The sequence below is a fragment of the Wyeomyia smithii genome, chromosome 1 (genome assembly GCF_029784165.1).
Source record: "Wyeomyia smithii strain HCP4-BCI-WySm-NY-G18 chromosome 1, ASM2978416v1, whole genome shotgun sequence".
Classification (NCBI taxonomy): domain Eukaryota; kingdom Metazoa; phylum Arthropoda; class Insecta; order Diptera; family Culicidae; genus Wyeomyia; species Wyeomyia smithii.
Window position 1 is genome coordinate 47,437,267 of NC_073694.1, and position 27,487 is coordinate 47,464,753.

The 27,487-nt window shown below is 38.3% G+C and overlaps 2 protein-coding genes across 2 annotated transcripts in view; one reads left to right on the forward strand and one right to left on the reverse strand.

Moving 5' to 3' along the window:
• The first annotated feature begins 1,940 nt into the window (after positions 1-1,940).
• Positions 1,941-24,123, forward strand: LOC129718578 (prolyl 4-hydroxylase subunit alpha-1-like). Its single transcript, XM_055669486.1, has 7 exons — positions 1,941-2,389; positions 11,731-11,954; positions 12,030-12,517; positions 13,082-13,254; positions 13,310-13,861; positions 23,387-23,552; positions 23,611-24,123. Exons 2-7 carry the CDS (start codon positions 11,731-11,733, stop codon positions 23,691-23,693), a joined length of 1,686 nt encoding a protein of 561 aa, XP_055525461.1. The 5' UTR covers positions 1,941-2,389; the 3' UTR covers positions 23,694-24,123.
• Positions 24,124-24,174: 51 nt separating this feature from the next.
• LOC129717883 (J domain-containing protein) overlaps positions 24,175-27,487 on the reverse strand; it is a 131,899-nt gene continuing 128,586 nt past the window's right edge. Inside the window, exon 3 of the mRNA XM_055668146.1 lies at positions 24,175-26,449. Coding sequence (XP_055524121.1) covers positions 26,114-26,449 — 336 coding nt within the window. The 3' untranslated portion in view covers positions 24,175-26,113. The remainder of the gene's footprint in view (positions 26,450-27,487) is intronic.

The window sequence follows — 27,487 nt, forward strand, 5'->3', positions numbered from 1 at the left end:
ATGGGTAAAGTGAATGATTTTGTATCCGAAGAATTATCATAACACGATACTCATTCAAGAATCCTAGTCCCATAGACAGGGCATTCCTGAGGATTCTTATTTCAGGATTCCTTTTCACGGACGCCCACGATTCCAATGTGAGGATTCCTAGGCAATCTTTCCGAATCGTATGTGTTCGACCGGGCAGTTTACGGTACTTATCATAACTTGTTCCGTAACATGTAGCACAAGTCCTTCGAATCTCAAGCTGTAAAGCCCTGTTTTCTCTTTTGCGATATCCGAGAATTGCGTATACGGCCACTGGCTACCGGTTTCAGACTGTTCTCGGCGGAAGCAAGCTTGTGTTCACTGATTGAAGATCAATGTTTTATTCTAGAAAGTTCTGGTACGATTGTGATTATGGAAACACTGGTTGTCAAGTTGAATTATTTAAGTGTATAGGTGTTGCTGCGACGTGAAGGTCTGTGACAGTATGTGGAGCAAGATATTTGATTCGGTCCACGGACACTTCAAAATCATCTTGAACGCACTGAAGAACCATCATAGCAAATTGACTCTAGAACAGATGATACCAACTCTGAAGACGATCACAACTCTCAACTACAGGATTGGAGAGGATATGGAGGCATATTTCGCTGCGATCGAGAAACTGTACGTTCCGTTAGAGAATGCTGGGTTTGTAGTGCAAGAATGACTCAAGGTTGCGCTAGTTCTCCTAGGGCTTCCGGATAAGTTCACTCATTTTATCACGGTCCGGCTTGAGCACGATCTAACGATAATGATGGCTAAGACGAAGCTGGTGGATGAAGCTGATAAGCGGAAGAAAAAGTGTAACGAGATGAACGGACACCACAGATGGAAACTCGTCGGAAGGCGCTGATCAGAAGAAGCAGGAATGCAGAGTATGAAGCTAAGAAGAAGAGTATTGAAAAGAATAGTTGTAAACAGGAGCCCAAGAAAAAGGTTGATGAGCGCGCAAAATCGATAGTCTTTATCAGCTCAATCCTGCGTCTGAGAAGTCCCTGAGCCCGTACATAATGATGGATGTATATTGCGGAGATCGATCGAAAAAGATTGGCAAATGAAATAAAGATGATGAAGTGCTAAATCCGTATGACAAGCAACGACCAAGTAAACATGCTACATCCGCCGTTTTTATTTCCGGCGACAAGGCAATGAATATACTAGATACTGTCCATAGTAACTTGTGCCGACCGTAGGGATGCCACCTCTCCGGGTAATTGCCGCAAAACTCAGAAATTATGTGAAGTATTTTAAGAGGTTTCTGCATTAATTTTGAGAGTTTCACCAAAGCAGATTTTAAGGCTGTCGAAATTACGGCGAAGTTTTATCATTTTTACTAAATTTCATCGAAATATTAAATATACATTGAAATCAAAAACATCGGTCTTATTTAACAAGTTAAAGCATCTCTTCAGCGATTAATTTTATCCGATGTTATTATGTCTTGTCTAAAATAACAAGTCCCCAATTTCAAAGCTTGAAGTCACAAATGGGGAATTCTAAACCATAAGTACTTGTTTATTTGATTTAAATATTCAAGCAAAATTGAGCGCCTCAAATTCGTGTTCGAAGTCTCACATCCTAAAGCCCAAGCCTTAACCACAGTCTTATATTACAAGTTACTAACAAACTACATGTTCCAATTTACAAGGCTCAATACTTTGACTCTGATTGGAAGTTCTGTTATTGATAAAAAAAATAGTAATAGCTATTTGTAATATTATTCCACATACGAAAAGAGACGAAACTTACGACAAATCTTCCAGCTCACCATTCAACTGGCAACCCTCATGACTCGAATTTGGAATCGACTTGATTTGACAACTGCTTCGCTAGCGTTCTCTTTCATTCCTGTTGGAAACGTGTATTTCTCTCATTTCACCCACGCTCGTGTTCATTCATTCGGCCAGTCATTCACTAGTCGTCTTCCAAGTCGGTTCACTGTCAGTGTCGCAGCATTCTCGTGTACCGATGGAGTTGCATCTCCATTCATAAACTGTTCAGCACCAGTCGGACAGGCGACATGCATTATCGATCTGTAGCTTGACGTCTCGCTTGCGCACATCTGTATCTATTGCCGCTGGTTAAGATAGCACACGGGCGCTGTAACATAAACAAATCAGTGTGTTAATCAAAATCTTCGCTCTCAAATTGTGCAAAGTTCTACGAAAGAAATCAAATACAAACAGGAAGTTACCAGCGATAGATGCTATCGCCGAAAATTTGGAATGAGTGATTGCTGGAAGCTGTACGTGATATTCTGAATCTTCTATTAGAAAGAAAATTTGAGTGTGATCAGAAGAATATTTTCGGTCGGGAAGCGTAGTGCAGTGCTTGTTTTCTTCATCATCAGTTTTTTTGGAGGGTAAGTGCATTTGAACCAAAGTTCTAAGAATAAAGCGTGTTATCTCAAGTTTAGTTTAGTAACAAGGTTTTTTCAATCGACCGTGCTTGTTTTGTGGTAAAAATATTCTTGCATCAATTGTATCTTGCAGATAGTTCGGGTTTTCGTATAAACCGGCAAGTACCAACAATGCTTAATTAAAATTGAGATAAGACGAAAAAGATGATCTGTAATTCGCATTTTGAAGTACCGGTTGGAAAATAGGCGATAAGGAACTACACAATCCATTTCGAGATTTATTCATCACATGACATTTTCTATTCTGGAATTAAATTCCAGAGCTACGTGGTATGATGAAAGAATCTACCAGGCTTATCATTTCGCTGTATGCCTTACATTACAGCTATGAATCGTAAGATGTGGTAAACACATTACTCTCAGCATTTGGTTTGATGTATGTACCCCAGAAACACTGTGTGGCGATGAAAGAAGATGGGAAAAGCTGGATAAGAAAAACGGAAAAGCAGATGATCGACTCTAGGAACGATCCGGTTACGCGTGGGCGGCAATCTTTTCGTCACGTAGTCAGTTTTTCTAGCGCTAATACACGCATTGAATTATGTGGTTATATTTCAAACAAAAAAAATCGAATCATAATTTTTTGCCTCATAGATTAATTGTTCAAGCCTTTACTTTTCGCTTTTGTAATTGGACTGACAACGGGAATTTAACAGATGTAGTCGTGATGCTGCATTCTTGCACAACGTTTATCGTGGAAAAGGAAAACAAAACATTTGATGTTGGTTAGAAAAGGAGGAACGGATTGTGGTGCAGCAGTGTGAATAGCACTTCCACCGCAATAGCACAAAATGCATTATAAAAGCAGAGAGATCGTCAACTATGATCGTTTTGGGAGTGTTGTGTGCTTCGTTTGTTTTAAAGTGGTTTGCTGCTGGGTTGGATTGGCAATATCTAAACGCGGAACGACAATAAAACCAAATTGGTGCCGCGTCTTACGTGTTACGTACTGAATCCGCTGACAGCATCATTACAATTGTATGGTAGTAGGTTTCCTTTCTACCCAGAGTTTCACACTGCATCACTTAGTGCTCGGATGTTCATTCTTTGAATCATGTCGTGGTGGCTTTTGGCTCATAGAATGTGGCTCGATATTTCAAAGGTTTCTTTCAAGACCATTTGGTATGGAATTGGAAATGATCGAAAAGGTTAATGCTGCAGACTTGATCGTTGTGTTCATCTTCTTCCAATCAATTTTATTCTGTACCTCAATGACCGCCAACTGGCAAAGTGGAGGTGAGAAAGCCGCATTGATGAAATAATTGAGAACCTTCAGAGGTTCGTTTGAGCATTAGTACTGATCACTGTTGATCACTGAAACTATTTCTTGAAATGAACTGTTAATGTAAGGCAGTCGTCAGCAGTGGAATTTGTCCGGCATCCTATGTACGGCAGTGAAAGAATTCAGATGTTCTACTGCACTATTCACCTTCACACAAGTAGTTAACAGATCTCTGCTTTACATGATTTGCACTGGTATAGCCGGTAATGAAGATAAGAGTAAAATTCCATTGCGGTCAATGTCACCCTTTTGCTGTCATGTTCAAATTATTTATGGCTTCATGACGAGATAAAAATTAGAATGGAAATATGGAGATACTTAGATCGAGAAGGGTCGCTACTTCATCGATATTTGCGTTGGAGGAGCAGATAAAAAATATATGAGAAAACTCGATCTTGAAATATTCTCTTTCTTCTAACTACGAACTGTGAAGTGATAATAAAATTTATTGAATCCAAAACAACTATTCTACATTTTATCTATCCAAAGGCCGGGCACTGGTTACTGTAAAGCAAAGCCTTGGAGCTACATTCCGTATCGAAATTTGACCTTCTGTTTACTATACATAGACTTCGCAGCCGACTGTTAAATGTACAGGACAATTGCGGGGGTAATTCGGTCGAAGCAACGAACTTGTTTACTCTACTTTCTTCTACGAGCATGACCGTGTTTTCGAAAGGTCTCGGTCATGGTAGTACCAATTCAGCATCGAACAGCATGCGATGCAAGTCATCCAGCGGCTTCTGTTGTAGTATTTCTTCCGTAAGTAATAAAAAGGCGACTATCACGTGGCTATACTTTTCAGAAAGTGCTCCCAGAAACATCCTAACCTTCCCCATGTGTGTGCTAAGCGGATCTGCACAACTAAGCACAATTTAGAGTGAACCGAAACCAATTCGTTCAGGTTGGCAAACTGCGTTTGTTTTAACGAATAAAGCTGCCGGCGCACATTCATGGCAGCCAATGTTCCTCTGTGTTGATAAGCCCGAGGGTATCTATGCACTCCTTTGAATATGTGCAGTGCATCTTCATCATCTTCTAAAGCAGCTCGTTAGATATGGTACAGCATATTTAGTCGATTGCTACATCGTCCTCCTCATGCCGATTGTGATGTTCCACTTGTCTGACATCTTCTTCTTCCGAAGTAGTGTTAGGAACTGGAACAGCAAATGGCTTTTCTAGTGGGGTTGACACAAGCGAATGATGCAGCTTTAAACGTCGATTGATGAATTTGATGCCACTTCCATGGTGTAAATTCAGCCTCGTCTCCACCGAATATACCAACTATGATGCTTCGCCGTTGAATCAGCATCATGGTTGAAGCGCTTGGCACCAACAGGTCGTCTGTATTTTTTTTTTTTAAGGGGGGATTTGTTAGTAGCTTAAGTATTTATGATAAATATTAGTAAATAATGAGTATGTGTGTCCAATCACAAATGGTGACTTCTCAACACTGTTAGAAATTTGTAATTTTAATTGTTAGGATTTGTTTGCTTTCGCAATTAGGACTTATCATTCGTAGGGATTTAAACCTACTTGTCAGAAAAGGGGAAGTAAACTTACAACTAACTTAATTGCTAACTTATTGGCTATAAAGAGAGCTTATCGTAGCAATTGAGGATTGCAACGATTTTTGTCGAAAATTGTTATTAATTTTATTTGACATAGCTTCTAATGGTTCAACACCAGTAAGTCTATGTAATTCGAGTGTACCAAACCAAGGAGGACGCTTCAAAATCATTTTCAGAATGTTATTCTGAATCCTTTGGAGCGTTTTCTTCCTTGTTGAACAGCAACTTGACCAGATCGGTACAGCATATAGCATTGCTGGTCTAAAAATTTGTTTGTAAATCAAAAGTTTGTTCTTTAAACAAAGTTTAGAATTCCTGTTAATGAGAGGATATAAACATCTCGTATATTTGATGCACTTGGCTTGTATACTCTCAATGTGCTCTTTGAAAATAAGTTTTTTATCATAAATTAGTCCCAAGTACTTAACCTTGTCGGACCAACTTAAAATAACCCCATTCATCTTGACAACGTGATTATTGTTTGGCTTGAGGAAAGAAGCCCTAGGCTTATGCGGAAAAATTATCATTTGAGTTTTAGAAGCATTGGGAGAGATTTTCCACTTTTGCACGTAGGAAGAAAAAATATCTAAACTTTTCTGCAATCGACTGCATATGACACGAAGACTTTTTCCTTTTACGGAAATGCTTGTGTCATCGCAGAATAATGACTTTGTGCATCCTGGAGGCAAATCAGGAAGATCTGAAGTGAATATGTTGTACAGGACTGGATCCAAGACTGAACCTTGAGGTACACCTGCTCTGACAGGAAATCTATTAGATTTTGAATTCTGATAGACAACCTGCAGAGTTCGATCAGTAAGAAAATTTTTTAAAATTTTGATTAGGAAAATTGGAAAATTAAAAGTTTGCAATTTCGCAATCAAACCTTTATGCCAAACACTGTCGAATGCTTTTTCTATGTCTAAAAGAGCAGCTCCAGTGGAATAACCTTCAGATTTGTTAGCTCGTATCATATTAGTAACTCTGAGCAATTGATGAGTTGTGGAATGCCCATGGCGAAATCCAAACTGTTCATTTGCAAAAATTGAATTTTCGTTGATGTGTGACATCATTCTGTTAAGAATAATTCTCTCAAACAGTTTACTTATTGAAGAAAGCAAACTGATTGGTCGATAACTTAAAACTTCAGCTGGGTTCTTATCCGGTTTTAAAATTGGAGTAATTCTTGCATTTTTCCATAATTTGGGAAAATATGCAATTTTGAAGCAGCAATTGAAAATTTTCACTAAAAATTCCATTGTGCTCTCAGGGAGATGTTGAATTAGTATATTAAAGATTCCATCGTCACCAGGTGCTTTCATATTTTTGAAATTTTTAATAATTGATTTAATGTCATTCAAGTTAGTTTTAATTATTTCTGCAGGTAAAAAATTATGGGAAGAAATTAAATCAAATTGACGTGTGACTTCATTTTCAATTGGACTCACAAAATTCAAATTTGAGTTATGAACACTCTCAAACTGCTGAGCAAGTCTTTGAGCCTTTTGTTCATTGGATACAAGAAAACGTTCACCATCTTTTAAAACTGGAATAGGCTTTGAAGGTTTCTTAAGAATCTTCGACAGCTTCCAAAAAGGTTTTGAATATGGTTTCAATTTTTCAACTTTAGTCTCAAAATTTTGATTTCTCAGAAGAGTAAATCTATGTTTGATCTCTTTCTGTAAATCTTTATAAATAGTTTTAAAAACAGGGTCACGAGAACGTTGATATTGACGTCTGCGGACATTTTCCAAACGAATTAGAAGTTGAAGATTTTCGTCAATTATTGGTGAATCAAATTTCACTTGAGCCTTTGCAACAGAATAATTCCTGGCATCAACAATTGCACATTCTGATGCTTCCAAAGCGGAATTAATATTCACTTCGTTTTGCAAATCAAGCTCATTATTGAAATTTCTCTTAATATGAGTTTTGTATCTTTCCCAATTAGCCTTGTTATAATTAAAAACAGAGCTCATAGGGTTTAAAACTGATTCATGTGATAAAGAAAAAGTTATTGGAAGATGGTCAGAATCAAAAAAAGCATGTGTGATCAAATCACTACATACATGACTTTGATCTGTAAGCACCAAATCAATTGTTGAAGGGTTTCTTACAGAAGAAAAGCATGTAGGACTATTCGGAGACAAAATAGAATAGTATCCTGAAGAACAATCATTGAATAAAATTTTGCCATTGGAATTACTTTGAGAGTTATTCCATGATCGATGTTTAGCGTTAAAATCGCCGATTATAAAAAATTTCGAACGATTTCTGGTGAGTTTTTGTAAATCACCTTTAAAATAATTTTTGTGCTCGCGTGTGCATTGAAATGGTAAATATGCTGCGGCAATAAATAAAATCCCAAGTTCAGTTTGAACTTCAATTCCCAAAGTTTCAATAACTTTCATCTCAAGATGGGGAAGAGCACGATGTTTGAATCGGCGATGAATAACAATTGCAACTCCACCGCCGGAACCCTGAATCCTATCATATCTATGAACCACGTATCATATTTTAATTTTATGTTAGGTTTCAAAAATGTTTCAGTAATAATTGCAATATGCACATTATTTACTGTTAAAAAATTAAAAAGCTCATTCTCATTGGCCTTCAATGAGCGAGCATTCCAATTTAATATTTTAACTGTTTTATTTAAAATCATTGCTAAATTTTAAATTAGAAACAATTTTAATAGTAAAATTTGTGCCTATCTGAATGGCTTCAAACATTGATTTTGCCTGCAACATGGCGTTCATAACATCGAACATTGCCTGTTGCAAAAAAGATAGTTTACCTGCCGTAATAGGCCCCAGGCAGTTGACATTAGAAAAAATATTTTCGGCAGCAATATTAGCTGGAGTAATAGGTGTACAATTATTTTCTAGCGTGTTTTGCTTACCCATATTAACGGTCATTTTCGAACTACCAACACTAGGCGGTATAATGTTCGAACTACCTGTAACCTGTGCATAAGTTAAACGGGTATGCAACATAAGTGGAACGGGTATGTCACTGGTACGCTTGAAGAATTTTGTTTTGAATTTTGTTTACCTTGCCTTGCCTTAACAATTGCTAAACGGGCTGGGCATTGATAAAAATTCGACATATGGTTGCCGTTACAATTCGCACAGCGAAAATTTTTACTCTCTTTCACAGGACATGTGTCCTTTTTGTGAGAAGAGTCTCCACAAATGAGGCATTTTTGGTCCATGTTACAAAACTTTGAACCATGGCCATAACGTTGGCAAACACGGCATTGGGTGATATGCTTTTCACCTCCGCCAAACTTTCGATATAATTCCCATTTTACACGCACGTTATATAAAGCATGTGCTTTTTCAAAAAATTTTAAGTTATTAACCTCACTGCGGTTAAAATGAATTAAATAATTTACAAGGGAAATTCCAGTTCGCTGACTGTTTTCGCCTCATGATTTTTGTTTCATCAGAATTACTTGGGTAGGGGCTATACCAAGAAATTGTGTCAAAGTCATTTTGATCTCATCAACGGTTTGATCGTTGGTGAGACCTTTCGGGTCGTCTGTAGTTGGTTTGATCCTGCCCTTGCTGTCGCCTGCAACTGGCCCACCGCTGTTGATGCTGTCATCAGGGGTGTACTCCTTGGCCGATATACTCCAGACTTTTTCTTTGACTTCGAAACTTTCACTGAAACTCGTACTACTGGAGAACTGGGCCCATAACCTGTTGAAATTTAGACAATGGAAACTCTCCTTCTTGAAGACAACTATCTTCTATTTATTTATGTTTATTTCGTTATTCATAATTTATTTAACTTAAGAAATCTTCCTTTTTTAATTGTTACACAATGGAGGAAGTTTAATTCTATATGCATATATAACTACAAGTTTCTGTATTGAGATGACATTACATTGCATAATTTGTTATATTATTGCATTGCATGCGATCAAGCTCCCCAAGTAAACCCTTTCTAAAACTAACGACATTTTCAGTTGACTTTAATGTGTAGATAAACTTTTACAGTAAACAATGCCCCTCACAAACATTGATTGTCCATAGTAGGTGGCTGAGTGTATCGGCACCACTAAACTTATTGTTCTAGTATTACTCATAAACTGGAGTTTGGTAAATGAGTAACACCCACCCCATGAGAGATTCGTGGTAACGTGACCCACTAGAACACCTGTTCAGTTTGTGCACATATCTGACACATGAGTTTAATGCAACCCTTACCTGTTAAGTGAAACGGATGAGGCATTTGTGTACATAAATTGTCCATATGTGAAATATGGAAGAAACAGCGACTTGAACATTAGTAATTGTGCTCAGGTGCCTTGCTACCGTATTCAGACGCTTTAAGGTGCCGTAAGTTCTACCACATTGAGAATTTATATATGAATCCCATGTCAAATTTTTGGTGAATATTACACCGAGATTTTCTTATTTATTGAAATACTCGACAAACTGACCGTCGAAAATCAATTAAGGTGGAGTAGGTGGTTTTTTATGTTTACTAATAAACATCGCTTTGGTTTTAAAAGGGTTAGCCAAAAGTAGATTGCTTTTAGACCATCGAAACACCTTTTCGAGGTCATGAGTGATTTTTCGGGCCATATCCTCAATATTGATATTACCAGCCATACCTCGATAAATTTGGACATCATCGGCACAAAAATCCAGAGATGATGGCAAATCATTTTTAAATAGAGAAAAGGGTAATGGGCCCAACACTGAACCTTGTGGAACTCCTGAATCAATTGAACTGAATAAAGGCATAATATTATTGTAAACAACATTCTGAAATCGTCCATTCAGGTATGATTTATTTAGATTAGCAGCACCTTGACTAAAATTAAATTGTGATATTAACTTGTTGGCTTATAGCCAGTTAAACGATTAATTTGCCAATATTAGAGTAGGGTTTGCAATATTCCCGAGAATTTATTTCCCGATAAACGGGAATGAAAAAAAATCTTAGCAAAAATGAGACTTAAAAATAAGTTCATTCATTGAAGGTAACAAATCGCATGAAAACCGAATTGAAAATTTGTATTTGAATTCTAAAATAGTTATAACCGATTTCAGCTCTTACTACATTTCACTAGAATTGCTATATTTTGTACGCCTTTTTTGGGCAAAATGTTCTTCGGGATAACATATATGCTGCTTTGGAGTTAGTATCACCATTGATAAGAGAGTAGGAATTTGGATTGATTAACTGGATCATTATAATCAGTTCGATACGAACCAAAAGAAGCCTGTTTTAAAGCATTCGCATGCCTGAGTAACAATCGCGGCCACGACCCAAGTTACTCTGACTTTGAGTTTTATTAAATTATTTATTTCAGGTCGCATTGATTTACGGGTTCCAATTTTTTTTTATAAATTTACAGATATAAAAAATTTCTATCAATTCAAAAATTCAAGTATTCATTCATTGGTAAACTAACTAGCAAAGAACGACATTAGATGAAGCGAATATTGGCTTGATTTTTCGTTCACTGAAAAAGACAGCAAATATTTTTGACAATCAACACAATAATTTCATAATACAAGGCGAACAAATGTTGTCCGTCATTTCAAATATTTGCTACGTATAGGGACACTTTAGTGCTGTTAGTTTAGTGTTCTGATAGGGTATGTATATGGTTTTATTGCACTTTTGCATAGAAAACTACAGTAAATCTTGCGGAATTTTTCAAGGAACTCGGGAATCCCGGGATCCCGTGAATCAATATTTCTGTTTCCGAAATCCGGGAATCCCGGGAAAAGGTAATTCCCGGGAATTCGTTCCCGGGATTGCAAATCCTATATTAGAGTAAACATTCAATGCAATAATAAATCTTTCCAAGACTTGAATAAAACAAAACGCTTCTGGATTCGGCGCTTGACATTTTCAAATTATGTTTTTAACTCTAGGACTTTACTAAAATTTGCACCTCAATTGATCTATATATCTTTTTCTATAATTTTGGAATATTTCATTAGGAATGCTAACTGATCTTAGGTGAAATTAATCTGTTTCTCAAGGTACCAAATGGTTAAACCAAATTTAACAATGTCAGTTTATTGGCAAGTTATAATTTTATTGATCACTATTGATCAGGTTTTAGGTTAAACATTGAAAGCCAAACGATAGCAGAAGGTTAAACATGTAAATCGATCGGAACACATTTTTTCAGAGATGACTCTACCAATGTTGACAGTTTCAAAACTATGTTAACTAAAACATTGTCCGGTTGCTATTCAGTGTTTGAACGACAGCTGTTAATGAAATGCTATTCAACAAACCGTTTGTTGGGTTTGAACTATTACAACATTTTAAATTCATTAGGCCTTATAATTTCGAATTCTATTGGACCTACTTTGCAAATCTTGTAATTACAATTATGCTCCTACAAGTCAAGTTGCCTGAAACACTCAACATTAAAATATGTTTCCCTCATCTAGATGCAACTATTCACTACGATGAATCTCAGCAAAGCACACATGAGGTCAGGAGCCCTTTGGACAACGCTACTTCTAGCTCTGGCTGCCTGCTTCCACATGGCCCGTTCTGAGCTGTTCACGGCACTGGCAGATATGGAAGAGCTGATGGAAACAGAGGTCGTGTTGATCACCAATCTAGAAAAGTACATCCGCGTGCAGGAGGAAAAACTAGAGCGATTACGGCGGTAAGTGAATTACTAAACTCACTCATCATCACAGCATGGATTGATTCGAAACACGTGTTTGTTCATAACTTACAGGAAAAGTTTAGAATACCAACGTGAGCACGCAGAAGCCGCGAAAGATATCAGTGCATATCTTTCCAACCCGGTTAACGCGTTCTTGCTGCTCAAACGACTCACAACCGATTGGCGTGAAGTGGAAAGTCTGATGTCCTACGATGTAGGAGCAGATTTTTTGGAGAATGTTACCAACTACAGGGACGTACTGAAGTTTCCCTCCGACGAAGATCTAAACGGGGCAGCTGTGGCTCTAATGCGGCTACAGGACACATATAAATTAAACACAGCTTCGGTGGCTCGGGGTGAACTGAACGGTGTACAGTACAGTACCGAAATGTCAGCCGGCGATTGCTTTGAGCTTGGACGGCAAATGTATCTGAATGGAGATTATTACCACACCATGCTGTGGATGCGAGAGGCGATGGATCGGCTCTCGCACGAGGTTAACCGCACAACGACGAAGGCTGACGTATTGGAGTATCTGGCATTTTCCACGTTCAAAGAAGGTAGGTTCAAGCTCAGTTCATGAACATGAATTCGCACGCTCACTTGTCTAGCACATGAATTGCAAAAAAAAAACACCTTGTAGAAATAGTTAAAGTGCATTAATGAAATTGTTTACAGGCACAATCAAATTATTATTTATTGTTGGCTGAATTATGTCATACCTACTCCAAATAATATGTACTACAAAACAAAAGTTTTATTCATTTAACATATGTGTTTGGCCAGATTCGTTTCGATTTTAAATCCAAATAAAATATATTCAATACTAACTAAACAACTCAATTTTTTCTGTAGCTTTCTGAAACATTTTTTCATTCGATCTGACTAGAGCCACATACCATTTGGATTAACCCAAATTAGCTCAGAATTCCCCTGAATATTTAACTTTCTTCAACTCTGGATAGCTATATTGGTGTTCATAAAAGTATAGCCAAATGATGGAAATGTCATTCAATTTCACTTTAAGTCAAGAAATGTTAAATGGCAACATTGGGTTGATTCGGGTTAATGTAAGTTTGATCCTAACAAGAATAAACTTAAATAATTTTGAATCTCATTTTTAGGAAACATGCAAACCGCACTGGTGATGACCAATGAACTGCTGGAGCTGGTCCCAAACCATGAGAGAGCCATTGGAAATAAAGCTTACTACGAGAAGGAATTGGAAAAAGAAGCTACCCAGAAAGCGCTCCGCGGCGACGATGGTAGTGAGAATGTTCCGGTGGATACCACCACTGTAAGTATGGTCAAAGCAATCTTTTTAACATCCAACTAAAAGTATCCTATTACAGCAAATTCGTACTGATATGGGCCCGAATGCGTATGACACATCGGAACGCAAACTGTACGAGCAGTTGTGCCGAGGAGAAGCCAACCGAACTATTGAGTATCTATCAAAGCTGTCCTGTAGATATGTTACCAATGAATCAGCTTTCCTCAAGTTGGCTCCACTGAAACTAGAAGAAGCTCACCTGAAACCGTATATCGTTATCTACCATGACGTCATGTCTGACAAGGAAATTGAAGTTATAAAAAGATTAGCCAAACCGCGATTCCGCCGGGCGACAGTACAGAACTATAAAACGGGCGAGCTGGAAGTTGCCAACTATCGGATCAGCAAGTCGGCTTGGTTGAAGGATGAGGAACATCCGTATATTAAGTCCATTGGACAACGGGTAGAGGATATGACGGGCCTCTCTCAGACGACAGCCGAAGAGCTGCAGGTTGTCAACTATGGCATTGGTGGCCACTACGAGCCGCACTTTGACTTCGCCCGGAGGGAGGAAAAGAATGCTTTCAAAAGCCTCGGAACGGGAAACCGCATCGCAACTGTGCTCTTCTATGTAAGTACTTAGCTCAATAGTAACTCGACAATGACAACCGCGTGTTATATTTTTCGGAAACATGTTAATCATAGAATATTAACACCTGTCTAACTAAATTGTACGTCTATGACCGACTGCAGGTTGTGACAGTGCTGCTTGAACTATGTTATGATTTCACGCTGCTCTGTCGCAAATGATTTCTTATACAGTCCGTTTTTTATAAAGCAGCGAGGGGTTCACTAGACGACGACTCCGAATTTGATAAGATTTCAAAATTACAAAAATAGTATCGCACGCTGGCCTGGGGGCTAACACGGTCTCGATCAACGAGATTAGTTGAGAGAATTCGTTATCGATATTGGTTTTGGCACATTTTGCATGTTGTAGGATAAGAACAACGATACACCGTGCCCCAGTGCTGAGTCGAGAAAATTTCCAGCTCGAAAAGATCCTGGACCTGATCGGGAATCGATCCCCCGAGACCAACTGGGAGGCGATTGGAATATTATAGACAATATCCAGTCCCTCCACAATTACGGGTCATTTTACGAAAATACGTTTATTCTCACGGAACTGAGTAATTTTCATAAACCATGGTATTTTTTAACTTGGTTGTAACCTTATTTATACGATTGAAATGATTTAAATTTACAAATGTCACAAAAAATAATAATCCTACCCGGTGCACTAAACGAAGTGATCCTGAATTGTAATAATGTTACATTTTACGGCGCACAATTGTGGGTCAGTCCAGGCTCTGTTTATTACTTTTGCATGATAATGCATCAAGACTTAAGTTATTTTAACTTATTATCAGGCTTTCACAACAATGAAATAACTTTTGTGATGTATTTTGACGATTTTATAAACAAATGATTTTGAATGCAAAAGTGACTCATAGTGGTTTATTTTGCTATGTAAGTGATATTTTGCTCCTTAACCGATTTACACACATCTGCTGCAGGGGAACTAATTGTTGAACGAAAGTACACTTCAGAACACAGAGATAGATAGTGAAACATTGGTAGTTGATGACTTCTCCAATTTTGTATTTATTTCTGAACATTCAGACAATACGTTGACTGACCCATAATTTTAGAGGGACTGTATGACAGTCAACAAATATTATAGATACGCTGCCCGGATTTTATCGAGGGAAAAATGGGAAAAAGTACTATTTAAAAATGTTCTTTAGCTAAAGCATACAAATAATTAATCATTGCTTTGGTAAACCTGCCTCATTCTGTATAATACTTAGCATTTGATGAAATTTCACGTAGACGAGTGTTATTTGGTTTTGGTCGTGAAATTTGAAAGAGTTTCTTTCCAGTGCCCAGGAGTTAATTTTGCGCCATGAGGGCACAAAACTTACTCGGTAGTATTGACAAAATCCTGCCAGCTTCGAAACCCATTCTACGTTTTAGGAAATTATAATGTAAAGATTCTTTTTGAATTTTCAAATGAGTATCTAAAAACGGTACAAAATGGTTGAAAATGGGACGGTTAAGAATGCTCAAAAAACGATACTGTCTGGTCAGCCTAATTATAGAACCAAATTACGCAAAGACGATAGTGTTACTTAGGTTCCATATTAAGAGCTAAGCGTGATTATAGGCCTGTTAATTGATTACTGTTCGAGCAAGTTTCCCCGGAAGAAGTGAGGCAAACTTGATGACGAGAGCTGCCGCTTCTGCAGATTTGAGAATGAAATCTCGAAGCACGGGCTCTATGAATGCCAAGTATTATAACAACGCAGACTACGTATTCTCGGTAAAGAATTTCTAAGTGCTGCCAACTGAAGAAAACGAAAGTTCTACTCCAGATATTAAACTTTATTCGAAGTGTGGTGCTTGGTTGAAATTCAAATCAAAATTAGACATCAGCTCAAGCCTGGGCAGTGGGCGTTAATCATAAGAGAGCAGAAGGCTCTTTAAAGAAGCAACTTCTGGTGGCTAAACATTGAAGATTTGTTCTACGGATAAAGAGTTATGAATGATTTAAGTATGCTTTTTTCAAATGCTGATATCTCTGAATGGGGTATATGAAAATATATGTCCGCTGGTTTTATTTGAAAGAGCAGCTCTGAATATGATTTTTTTTCTGAATTATAAAATTCTACAGTAATAGTTTATTCATTTGCTTGCTTAAATAAATTTGCAAACAAAAAATCTATATCACTTAAATTGACTGACAGAGGCCAACTTTACCTAATGACACATTCTACCGTGACGTTACAACGTTTTGACTATTCTGTTGGCATCATTTTAATTCTAACTTGTATTTTTTCATGAAACTCTTTGATAGTATTACAGATTCGGAAAGTAGACAAAACTTTCTATAAGAATGATGTATAAGATATTTGTTTACTTTGTTTATATTACCTTGGGGAGTAAAAATGTAGCGTGACGTTACAACGCGCGAGAAATTGAGGTGTCGGGACTTTCCTTACAAAGGTCAAAAACTCTGCTCTGTTTGGAATTTTATAACAATTTCTTCTTTAGAGTGCCTTTAGAGTGTCTGTTTAGAGTGCCTATAACTGGTAACATCTATATTTGAGAAGCTTTTAGATTTCGTGACGTTACAATGCTCATTTTTCAGCAAGGGGTATTCTCACTCCGTTGTAACGTCACGAAAATAAAAATCAGTCGATATCCATTATTTATCACATATTTCTTAGGCATTTCCATATGAAATAGTTCAATATATGATTTTATATATTTCTACTTCTACTTTATGCACTTGGTTTGTGGGTGTATCCATAAACTACGTAGCAAATTTACTTTGTCGTTTAATGTTTGGGCCTGCAGAACCAAACTTAAACTTGGAGATTTTCAGTGAAGGAATGTGAGTTATGATCAAATCAATTCTTTTCATGAGTGACATATGTATCATAAATATTCTCAAAAGTGTCTTATATAACATTATGTGTAAAACATATTAAATTAATTTTTATTGAAGTTTTTTCACAATGTCTGAGTACGTTAGCAGTTTATTCAGCATTTATACTAAAAACAAGTTTACAAATGTGTCCTTAATTCCAATAAATACAAGAAACCTTTCAAAAATTATAATAATAACACAAAAATGCCGCTTTTTAGCTTTTTTCGCTCCCGTAATATTTCCTTGATTTTTTAAAACTCACACTACTTATTCAAGAAAATTCGAGTGCATTTTTGCCGCTGAAGATTTTTTAATCTAGACTTGCCCCAAAAATAAATAACTAGCTTATTCCACGATATGCTGCTGGTCGTTCAAAAATGTTCTTCTCATCGTTAAATGTGGTGATGTCACGTCTCGTAATTGATACGGTTACATTGCGTCAATAATTTTTCTCTTAGGGGACATTCGCATGTTACGTAACGCGGAAGTTGACAATTTTCAATCCCCCCGCACGTAATAATTGTAATATAATATAATAGAATAATATTAGAATTTTTTAGAATGTAACGTTACTCATGGATGACCCATAGTTTAATAAATGAAAACATTAATCCATTTTACAAAATTTATTCTCTGTTATATGACATATGTAACGTGAACTAATTTAGACGCATCAAGTATGTTTTTAAACATAGACGAATATTATATAAGGGGAGAAAAAAAATTTCGTGACGTTACAACGCAAATTAAACCCGGTTGTAACTCAAGTGGTATTCAACCTAGCTACGATCTTTTAGTATCAAATTAAAGGAATTTTTGAGTATAAAGAGAAAACGAAATATTACTTTGATTAAATGTAAGGAGTTTCCATGAAGTAAAAAACTGTACTTTTTTCGTGACGTTACAACGCTAAATAACCCCTGTTTTCATATTGGCCAAAGATCAACATATTTGAAATTTCACTTCAAAACCCTTTAGGCAACGAATAAAGCACCTATTTCACAGTCATATAACATAAAAAATGTATTATAAATACATACTCCTGATCATTTGTAACCATTTAAAAAATATGTAACCAAAAACGCTAGTTTTTTGTTAATTTTACTTGAACTTTGCAATTAGTTTTCTACAGTTTCTTAAACACTATAAATTTGACATTTACGTTTTTGGAAGGTTCAAACACTATAGAATCTAGGAAAAATATTTACATTGCTGAAATATGCATTTAAAAAATTGGTTTGTTGGTGTAGCTTCGCAGAGAATGTGTCTAATGGATTCATGTTTTTTTCATTACTCTTCACTCGCGCTCAGTTATTCAGTAATTAGCATAGTAACTTCTAAAGATGCAACTTTTGAAGTGAAGATGCTTGTATGATACGCTCTATAGGTCAACACATCTTTACTAAGAAATTTGAATTACACCCAAGTACACTTTCCCCTACATTACCTTATGAATGTTAACCCCAACACGTTTCGAACTACTCGACATTGAATGAACGGAATGAATTTCTTTTAACTCGGCTCTACTCGAGCCTTAAACAAAGTTCCCTACGAGCCTTTCCACAAGCTTTTGGAGAATAAGATGCACGCAGAACTAGGCATCGCCTTTATGAACTGCTTAAATAGGAGTGACACCCGTGCAACTTCCAAGTCGTGGTGCCACATGAGCTTTGTTAGGTAGAAAAACATTTCTGCAACGAGCTGAGAACTGACTTTATAGTGCTAGGTATGAAACGCCAACGTCAGATAGGGTGGTAACCGATCAACACGAGAATGTGCAAGCTGTGGATTAGAGAGCGGTATTTCAATAACAGCATCACAACAGTATTTGATTCGGAATATTAGATTCACCATAGAACTCAGGAAGTAGAGTTGTATTGGCTATACTCGACCCATTAACCCTCTAGTGCCCAATACCGCCATTTGGCGGGCTTCAGTCAAACCTCTAAAAAGCTTCAATAAATACCTTAAAAGTGTTTATAATGATTGTAGGTATATTCATTGTGTCTTGCTAACCTATAGGAAGTTAGCGATCACAATCAATTCCTCGTTCGTAACCCTCTTTGACCTCTATCCAGCTGCTGTTACACACAATTTGTAGTGTTTCAACAGTCGCAGCTCCAGGACTTGGCTCATGGTGTAGAAGAAGTAGTTAGTGTTCAGTCCTGAACTGCATATAACGTCACATCGATGATCGATTCTGCACCATTTCTACTGTAGGTGCTCTTGACACCGACATTGACCAGGTCTATGTTGGGTTTCGCCAGAGCCTCCAACAAAATCTGGTCCCTCTGGCTCGTACCTCACTCAACAACCCCAGTATTGTAGTCACCCTCAACCACCAACGGCGTTAGACCCGTCAGCTCCATAGTTGCTCGGTCAACCGTCAGAGCGAGCTTTTCTGTAGACCAACGGCGGAGCATAACAACTGCAGTAGAATATTCCGTCTATCTGGACAATCGCGTAACCCTGGTTTGAGGCCGGCACAATTTCACACTAAACTTATCCGCTACCTATTTATTGTTGCTGTCTACCCGCTACGACATCCGAATTTTGAATCAGCTCCCAATTGATACTAGGTTCAGGAACCCCAAAATCATTATTTCCTCGTGGTGAGATAGGGAAGGCCTAAATATAAATCCTTCAAAAACCACTATCTTCCCATTTACACGTAAAAAAAAATTATGCGTAATGATATTGGGCTACAAGGTGAGCTTCTTAAACTCTCAGATAACGTCAAATACCTTGGAGTACTTCTTAACGAAAAACTTAACTGGAATACACATCTAGAGCAGGCAATTAAACACTACAACAAGATCGTCGCTAAAGCTTATCGACAACTCGGATTCATGTCTAAGATAGCCAACGAGTTTCGTGATCCGTTTTGTCTCCGATCGCTGTATTTCTCTCTAGTGCGGTCTATCTTAAAATTCTGCTCCGTTGTATGGTGTCCATTCCACAACTCCTGGATTGCCAGAATTGAATCCGTGCAACGTAAATTTGTACGATATACGCTGAGATTCCTCCCTTGGCGCAATTCCTCAAATCTGCCAGCCTACACTGATCGCTGTCGGCTGTTAGGAATGCAAACTCTTGAGCAGAGACGATTCGAGGCGCAAGCTGCATTCATTGGTAAGGTTCTTTTAAATAAAATCGATGCTCCGGAAATCCTCGGCCAGCTGGATATATATGCCCCCGTACGATCTCTCAGACCAAGATCCCTGTTGAACCTGCCTCAACGACGCACAATATGGTCAATTTGACCCAATACGCTTCATGTCGGCCAGCTTTAACACAGTAGCAGATGCGTTCGATTTTAATATAACTGGTACAGCTTTTATATTTATATTTCATCTTCGACATAAAACATCGTACAGACAATTTAACTTATTGTGCCGTGTCAAATAAATGTTGTGTGAACAGAAAAAAAATTTAACTTATGTACTAATTCATAGTCTAAACACATATTTCGACACACCAAAATCAAACATGTTTATCACATCATTAAAATAATTACAGCAGACATCCAATGGGTTATTCATTCCATAGAGAGTGCGGTGATTTGGCAGGCGGAAAAACTCAGGTTGACGTAGCATTCGAAGGGGTGTGTTAAATCGCAATTTTCCAAGAATGTCCGCGCAATCTATTCGATCTGTTAGCACATCAAATATTAGCATACGTTGAAGGAAAACTCGTCTACTCGACAATGTGGGCAAATCGATCAACAGGCAGGCTCTCATACGATGGTAGGTTAGTTCTGTCCCTCCAGTTTAGAGATCGAAGAGCATATCAGAAAAAGTGTTCCTGAACTCGTTCTAACCGGTTGATGTGTATTGCATGATACGGCGCCCACACTTGCACCGCATATTCCAGGACACTGCGCACGAACGAGCAATACAGTATCTTTAGCGTGTAAATATTGTCGAAGAATTTCAAAAAACCCAATAGGGAGTAAGCTTTAGCCGTGACTGCAGAAATGTGCTCCGTAAACCTTAATTTGCTATCGACAAGCACTCCTAAATCTTTCACTGTGGTCATGCGGGTCAAGCTCGTTGACGCCAATTTGTACTCGAAGGCAATCGGTGCACGCAAGCGGCGGGATCACGCAACATTTGGTCACATTGGCTTCCATTCCGTTCAGGCCACACCATTCCAGAAGCATGTCGATATCCATTGGGAGTGCACAACAGTCAGCCACCGTTGTGACTACACGGTAAAACTTGAGGTCGTCAGCGTACAATAATTTTGGAGATTTCAGCTCCGTGCAGAGATCGTTTATAAACAATATAAACAACAGAGGGCCCAGAATACTACCTTGAGGTACTCCTGAAAGAATCGCAAATGGTCTAGAATACGTTTCACCTACCTTCACCGGAGAATTACGTCCGGTAAGGTACGACAAAATCCATTGTGTCAGCCACTCTGGAAGTCCTATCCGCTTGAACTTTTTGACAGCTAAAGTATGTGGCACCTTGTCGAATGCTTTGGCAAAGTCAATGTAAATCGCTCAATTTGCTGCCGTTTTTCCATCCGATTTACAAGGATCGAAACATAACTCATCAAATTTGTCGTAGTAGAACGCCTCTGAACAAATCCGTGCTGATCAGCTGAGATAACGTGTTTAACAGATTGGTAGAGCACATCGTGTACCATGTTTTCAAAAACTTTCGGCAAACAACTTAATATAGGAAAACCGCGATAATTTTCTACATCGTTGAGCGAACCTGATTTATGAATCGGTATGATCGAAGCGGATTTCCAAACGGTGGGAAAGCATTTTTCACTCAAAGAACGGTTGAAAAGTATACTTACAGGCAAGGCTAGAGCACTAGCACAATTTTTGACAACGAACGGTGGCAATTGATCGGGTCCAGGGCCTTTCGATCCGTCGATGGATTGAAGTTTGAGCAGAACATCATTGGGCGGACAGTTCAACCGAGGCATATTTAAGTCGAACTGCGGAATACTGCTCAAGTATGTTTCAGTCAAAGGTGGTGAGTTATTACTTGTCACACTCTGAAAGAAAGACGAGAACATATTCGCAGAATCCAGTGGCGTAGAGGCACGCACTCCCTGGTAACGAGTGTTCTGAGGTATTCCTTTCGTTGATTTCCGATTGTTGATGTATTTCCAAAACGATTTAGGGTCAGCTTTAACGTCATTTTCAATGCGATGAATGTAATCACGAAAACATCGTGCGTTCAAAGAGTTGTACTGGGCCTCTATTTCACGCATTTTAGTTTTCAGTGGTTCACCCCTGTGTTTGAAATACCGTTTTCTAGCTTTCCGAAGCCGGTTTCGAAGATTCGGAATATTTGCGTTCCACCATGGCATATTTGTGTGCAGTTTTCGTTTAGTTCTTTTCAACGGTATATTCGTCCGGAAAACTCTAAACAATTCGCTGTAAAAAATATCAATGGCTGCATCAACTGATCCTACCGTCATTAATCGAATCTAGTCTATTTGTTGCATGCTCTGATTCAACACAGTGAAATCACGTTGATTAAAATCGAGCCGCTCTAATTCCTCATCAATAAAATTAAGCTCAACATCTAATCTCAGCACAATCGGTTTATGATGTCTGTCCATGGTCAGCAAGGGTCTCGGTGGTTCAAAAATATCTGCACAAGCTGTACTATTGGTAAAAACCAAATCGAGCAGCCTGCCATTGTCATTAACAAAGCGGTTCTGTTGCTGCAATCCAGTGAGCAACATACATTCTACCAGTGTCAATTCAGGCTCGGTCGAAGCATTTGTCGATGAATAGCAGTGTTAGTCGTCGTTATATATCCAGTATGAATTTGGCAGATTATAATCACCCAGCGCAAATATTCTATCATCGTCTTTAGCGAGTGAAGTTAAAAATAGAATTCGCGTTAGGTAACCTTTTGTGATTATTTATTGGCATTGTTCTAGTATTAAGTTTTTTCATTAAGACACATACTCTGTCAGATGAATTTTAATAAATTATAACAAATTATAACACGGTTTCAGCGCTTTTTTCTCAGAACGTATAGGGTAAAAAGGTGCAGGTAAAGGCTTGAGGACATCACTTTCTCTTAATGCTTAGCTTAAGTACTATGAACTATAAAAGCACAGACTAACAAACGTAACAATGAAACCAATCTCCATCGTCACAAAAAAAACCGATCATTTCAAGTTTTCATTCAAATAACAGTCGTCGCGCTACAACGCCGTCTCGGGGCGCTGTCATGCAATCTCATACATTTTTCGTGGTTCCCAATTTGACACATGCACGTACACTAGCGCTGTTGTCGCAATACATGCGAACACGGCAGCAGGTGGTGCTAGTGTTACTTACGTAAACTATACTGTTATCATCCGACCGATGGATAGATTCATAATTTGTTCAAAGTGTCATGTTTGTTAGTCTATGGTAAAAGGTTCCATTTGTTCCAATCCACCCATATTAGAGTACGGTGAGCATATGTTACAGTAGTTTTTCATACATTGGTACACGGTTTTTTGAAGATTTTCATGGATTTTTTTTTTTTGCCTTCATTTTCAAGGCATTGAATGCTATAGAAGCCCTCGATACTTGATAAAAACATGCAATTTCATATTTTCCATAATTTAAAAATTCCGCTCAAGTTAGCCAACAGAATCAAATATAACAGTAAATTTCATTAACTTCTCTTTCAGATGAGTGACGTTGCACAAGGTGGTGCAACCGTGTTTCCCAGCATTCGGACGGCGCTATGGCCGAAGAAGGGGACCGCCGCCTTCTGGTATAATCTGCACGCGTCCGGAAATGGTGACTATGCAACGCGCCATGCTGCCTGTCCCGTACTTACTGGCACCAAGTGGGGTAAATATGCGCCATTTTGTAATATTTCAACAAATGCTCATCCCTGCTCTACTTCTAGTGTCTAACAAATGGATCCATGAACGTGGCCAGGAATTCCGTAGGCCGTGCGAACTGCAACCCGATCACCCGGAAGAGTTCTGACAGCGGATAGTGTACGAGGATGAACTGGACGAACTGGACCTGGAGTGATTATTGTATCGTGAATCTAGAAAAGTTGCCATATACCCAAGCACTTCTCATCTCTGGTACCATCATCGATGATTATTCCATTTAGGAATGGAAATGTCCTGACACACACATAGCCAGTGAAATGCTGCTTGTTAGGATAACCAATTGAACACCAAATTTTTGCATTTCTCGTTAGGTTCGACTTGCTCTCTTTTAATTTAGATTTCTAGCTAGTAGGAGCTTTATTTAGTCAACGAATCTCCGCGCAAAAATGTTCATTTAAGTTTTTTATTTTATTTTCAAATGCATTTCAAACTGTGGCAATATCTGTTAGTGGTTCTGCCAACTTACTCAAGCGAAGTCTTCATGAGATAGAATGTAAATAAAGATTTCTAACTAAAACAGAAAGCAGATGAAAAAGTGATATTTTATTTTGCGAAAGAAAGCAACTGAGTTAGTTCAGGATTTTGTGACTTTTTATTAGTTGGGTCATGTGTTGTGTTGTTACATTAATGTCTCGGTCTAGATTTTCTTTTTTGTTTTGATTTTGTAGGTATAATGCAACATCGTACAATATTTGTTCTCATTTACCAGTTATCACATTTATTCTAACAGATGTATACTTTTTTAGCTTTTTGGTAGCTTCAAAATATGCGTTCGATCAAATGATATTTTACTGTCCGCTGTACGCGGTTTATATCATGGTTCAATTATTCTTTGAGCTTAATGTAGACCAATTTTTTTAGCAGATTGTTTCTGTTTCATAGATTAGTAAACACCGATAGTTAACTGTTCGTGTTAGTTGTTCCACGGTATGGCAAAATCGAAGAGATTGGAAATATGGTGGTGGAGGATTGTGATATCTCACTTTCACACGCAAACCCCGCTACAAATATTCTCTAATGAATTGTTGAGTCAAATACTCGTGAACTAAGAAAAAATCAGTTTCGCTTGCTTTAGGAACTCGGGAAACCTCAAGCCCTGCGTTGGTTAAAGATTGTGAAGGACAGTTAGGTACCATTCAATTCAGACGTGGAAAACATGTCTCTGGTGGAGATTTAATGGGATTTTCGCATGAAAATGGAACTTTGACACAGTGGTTCAAGTACAGAACAGTGCGTTCAGTAATTTTTAAAGTTGTATCTATGTATAGGTAACAGTGTATAATATACATATTGTTTAAATAGAATAAGTTACAAAAATATATTTTTGTAGATCAGGAGGGGTTCATTTGCCTGCTCTTCTAGCAGTTTTCTCTTAGCATTTGGTGGGAAAAGTCTTAGGAAAGATAGTCAGGCGACGGAGTCTGTTTACTCGATTGCGTGGTTGTCAGTGCACGCGATAAATTCGAATGGGATAAACATTGTTGCTGTCATCGATCAATTTGCTGATAATTTGCTCCTTCTTTAACTTACGTGCTAGTGTATAGGAAAAGTAGACTACGATATCAAAAAACAACAGTTTCTTTTAAACGACGGGGCGAGCAAAACATTCCACTATGTAGACAGTCTAAATCTAGATTGGTTTTCATTATTTTATTCAACTTATCTTACGACAATGTACAAAATTTCAAATAACATTACCAACATGTTTTACTGCCAGTGCTAACATTTCTCCCACCGTGTAGAATGTATTTTTTCCGCGCTAACCGGTTCAGCTATGAGAGAGATACATATTTGCAATCCGGTTGATGGCACCGAGAAGGAAGATGGCCGATCATTGCTTTTATTTCTTGTTTTTTTTTTTGTTTTGTATGGAAATTATTACTCTAAAATATCTGATCTTATTTGTTCGGTTTCTTCCTACTGGCAACACAACGAAAATTGACTACAAGTTAAATACTCATCAGATATATATTTCATTATGCACTATTCACTGATATAACATCTAATTTGAAATTTTGATTTTTAGTTACATATACATTCTTCAATCAACACTTATCATACAGTTATATGATCATTATACTGTGTCTACATAATTCACGAATAACATGAGACAATTATTTTGTATGAAACAGCAATCATTTTTCTTGTAATTTATTGAGATATAATTTTATTTCTTGTAACGCGTTTATTTAATGATCCCCTTTGGGTATATTTTTTATTCGAAAACGATACAGAAACAAAACATTTCTTGTACCAGAATAAAACATTAACAAAAAAATAAGATACATAATTAAGTAAGTGCAACCACTCCCAATCGAATGAGTAACTCCAAGTGTCTTCCATGCCGGTGACCAGTTCGCGGTAAAAAGGAGCACAAAAACTTCACCTAACAACTAGCACCAGTCTGAAGACACTGGGAGTTCAGCTCCCCATCAGTCACACATTAACCGTCCCCCGCAAACAGAACGTAAAACGAAACTTAACTCTCGCCAAATAATTTTAACGGGCTTAAATTTCATAATTACGGAACTTGTTAACCACCTCGCTCGGGTTCTCCGAACCCCATTCGCCCTTCCGGCCTCCGTAGTACAGGGCTGCACCACCCTCGGATGCACGCCGATGAGCCGGATTCGGCTGAGCCGCGCTCAGACCGCTGCCGGTGCCCGCTCCTGTTCCCGTTTCCGGCAGCATTCGATCCTTGGTTTTCGGTGTCGCCCAGTGCATGCTCTGCTGGACGTGCTCCTTCATGCCGACCCAGTTCTTATAGCTGATCTGAATACCGCTGCTGCGCCATTTGTCGTAGTTGGCACGCCGCTCCGGATCGCACAGGATTTCCTTGGCTTCCTGTGGAGTTGAGGGAGAAAATAGTACGCGATATTAGGATAATGTGATGTGGCTTACAAATATGGGACCTTGACGGTGTAAAAGGTGATTTTTTAAAAAGCATTCTTTTTAAATATTGAATAAAACATCTCAAAAGAAATTTGGAATCGTAAAATTGGTTCTTGCTTTTTACTTTTTGAAAACTGACGTTTAAAATAGTCAAATAGTTCATAGGGAAGGCAGAGCTGCATGCAGGAGCGGCTCACAATGGCGTCTGTACTCCAGGTTTTTTTTTTGTAAGATTTGGACCACTGCGACCATTATTTTGATCTTTTGTGGTATACCTCTTCTTTAGTCTAGGTACTCGTGGCAGACATATCACTATTGATGGAAATGATCGTCGTTGTTATATCGCACCCTTCCTCCCAATTAGGTACTTAATTTCTTATGAAATGTATTACCTCATCAGGATTCGTAGACCAGACCTCAAAAGGCTCCAAAGTTCCTTTTCCAAAGGCTCTTATTCTGCGCTGTATTAGTGCACTGCAGGCGTAGCCCTACTGAGCATATCCAGTTATCTTGTATTGTCCTATGTTCCCAGGTTTTCAATTCTGCTTTAAAGGCGCTTGATGACACCCCACAGAACGGTTCTGGGCCAATGAATACTCCAGGTCAGGCCGATTATCGTCTTCGTGCCAACGTGGGGCTCTTAACAGTGTTGTGTACTATGGCGAGACTGGGGGTTGGTGCGCAGGCCTCAGGGGCCATCCACATACCACGTGGACAGCTTGGGGGGGGGAGGGTAAATTAAATGTAATGTCCACGGTCCATACAAACGAAAAAAGAATTTATATGAGCAGTTGTCCACGGGGGGGGGGGGGGGGGGGGAGGAGGGTTAGGAATTCGTGTAAAATGTGTCCACGTGGTATGTGGATGGCCCCTTACAAGCCGCTACTTTAAAACAACCACAAGTAATGAACGAAGAACAAAAAAATTCAGACCAATTCAGACCGGAACAATCGGCATAGCACTACGAGCTGAAAACGGACTAACGATTGG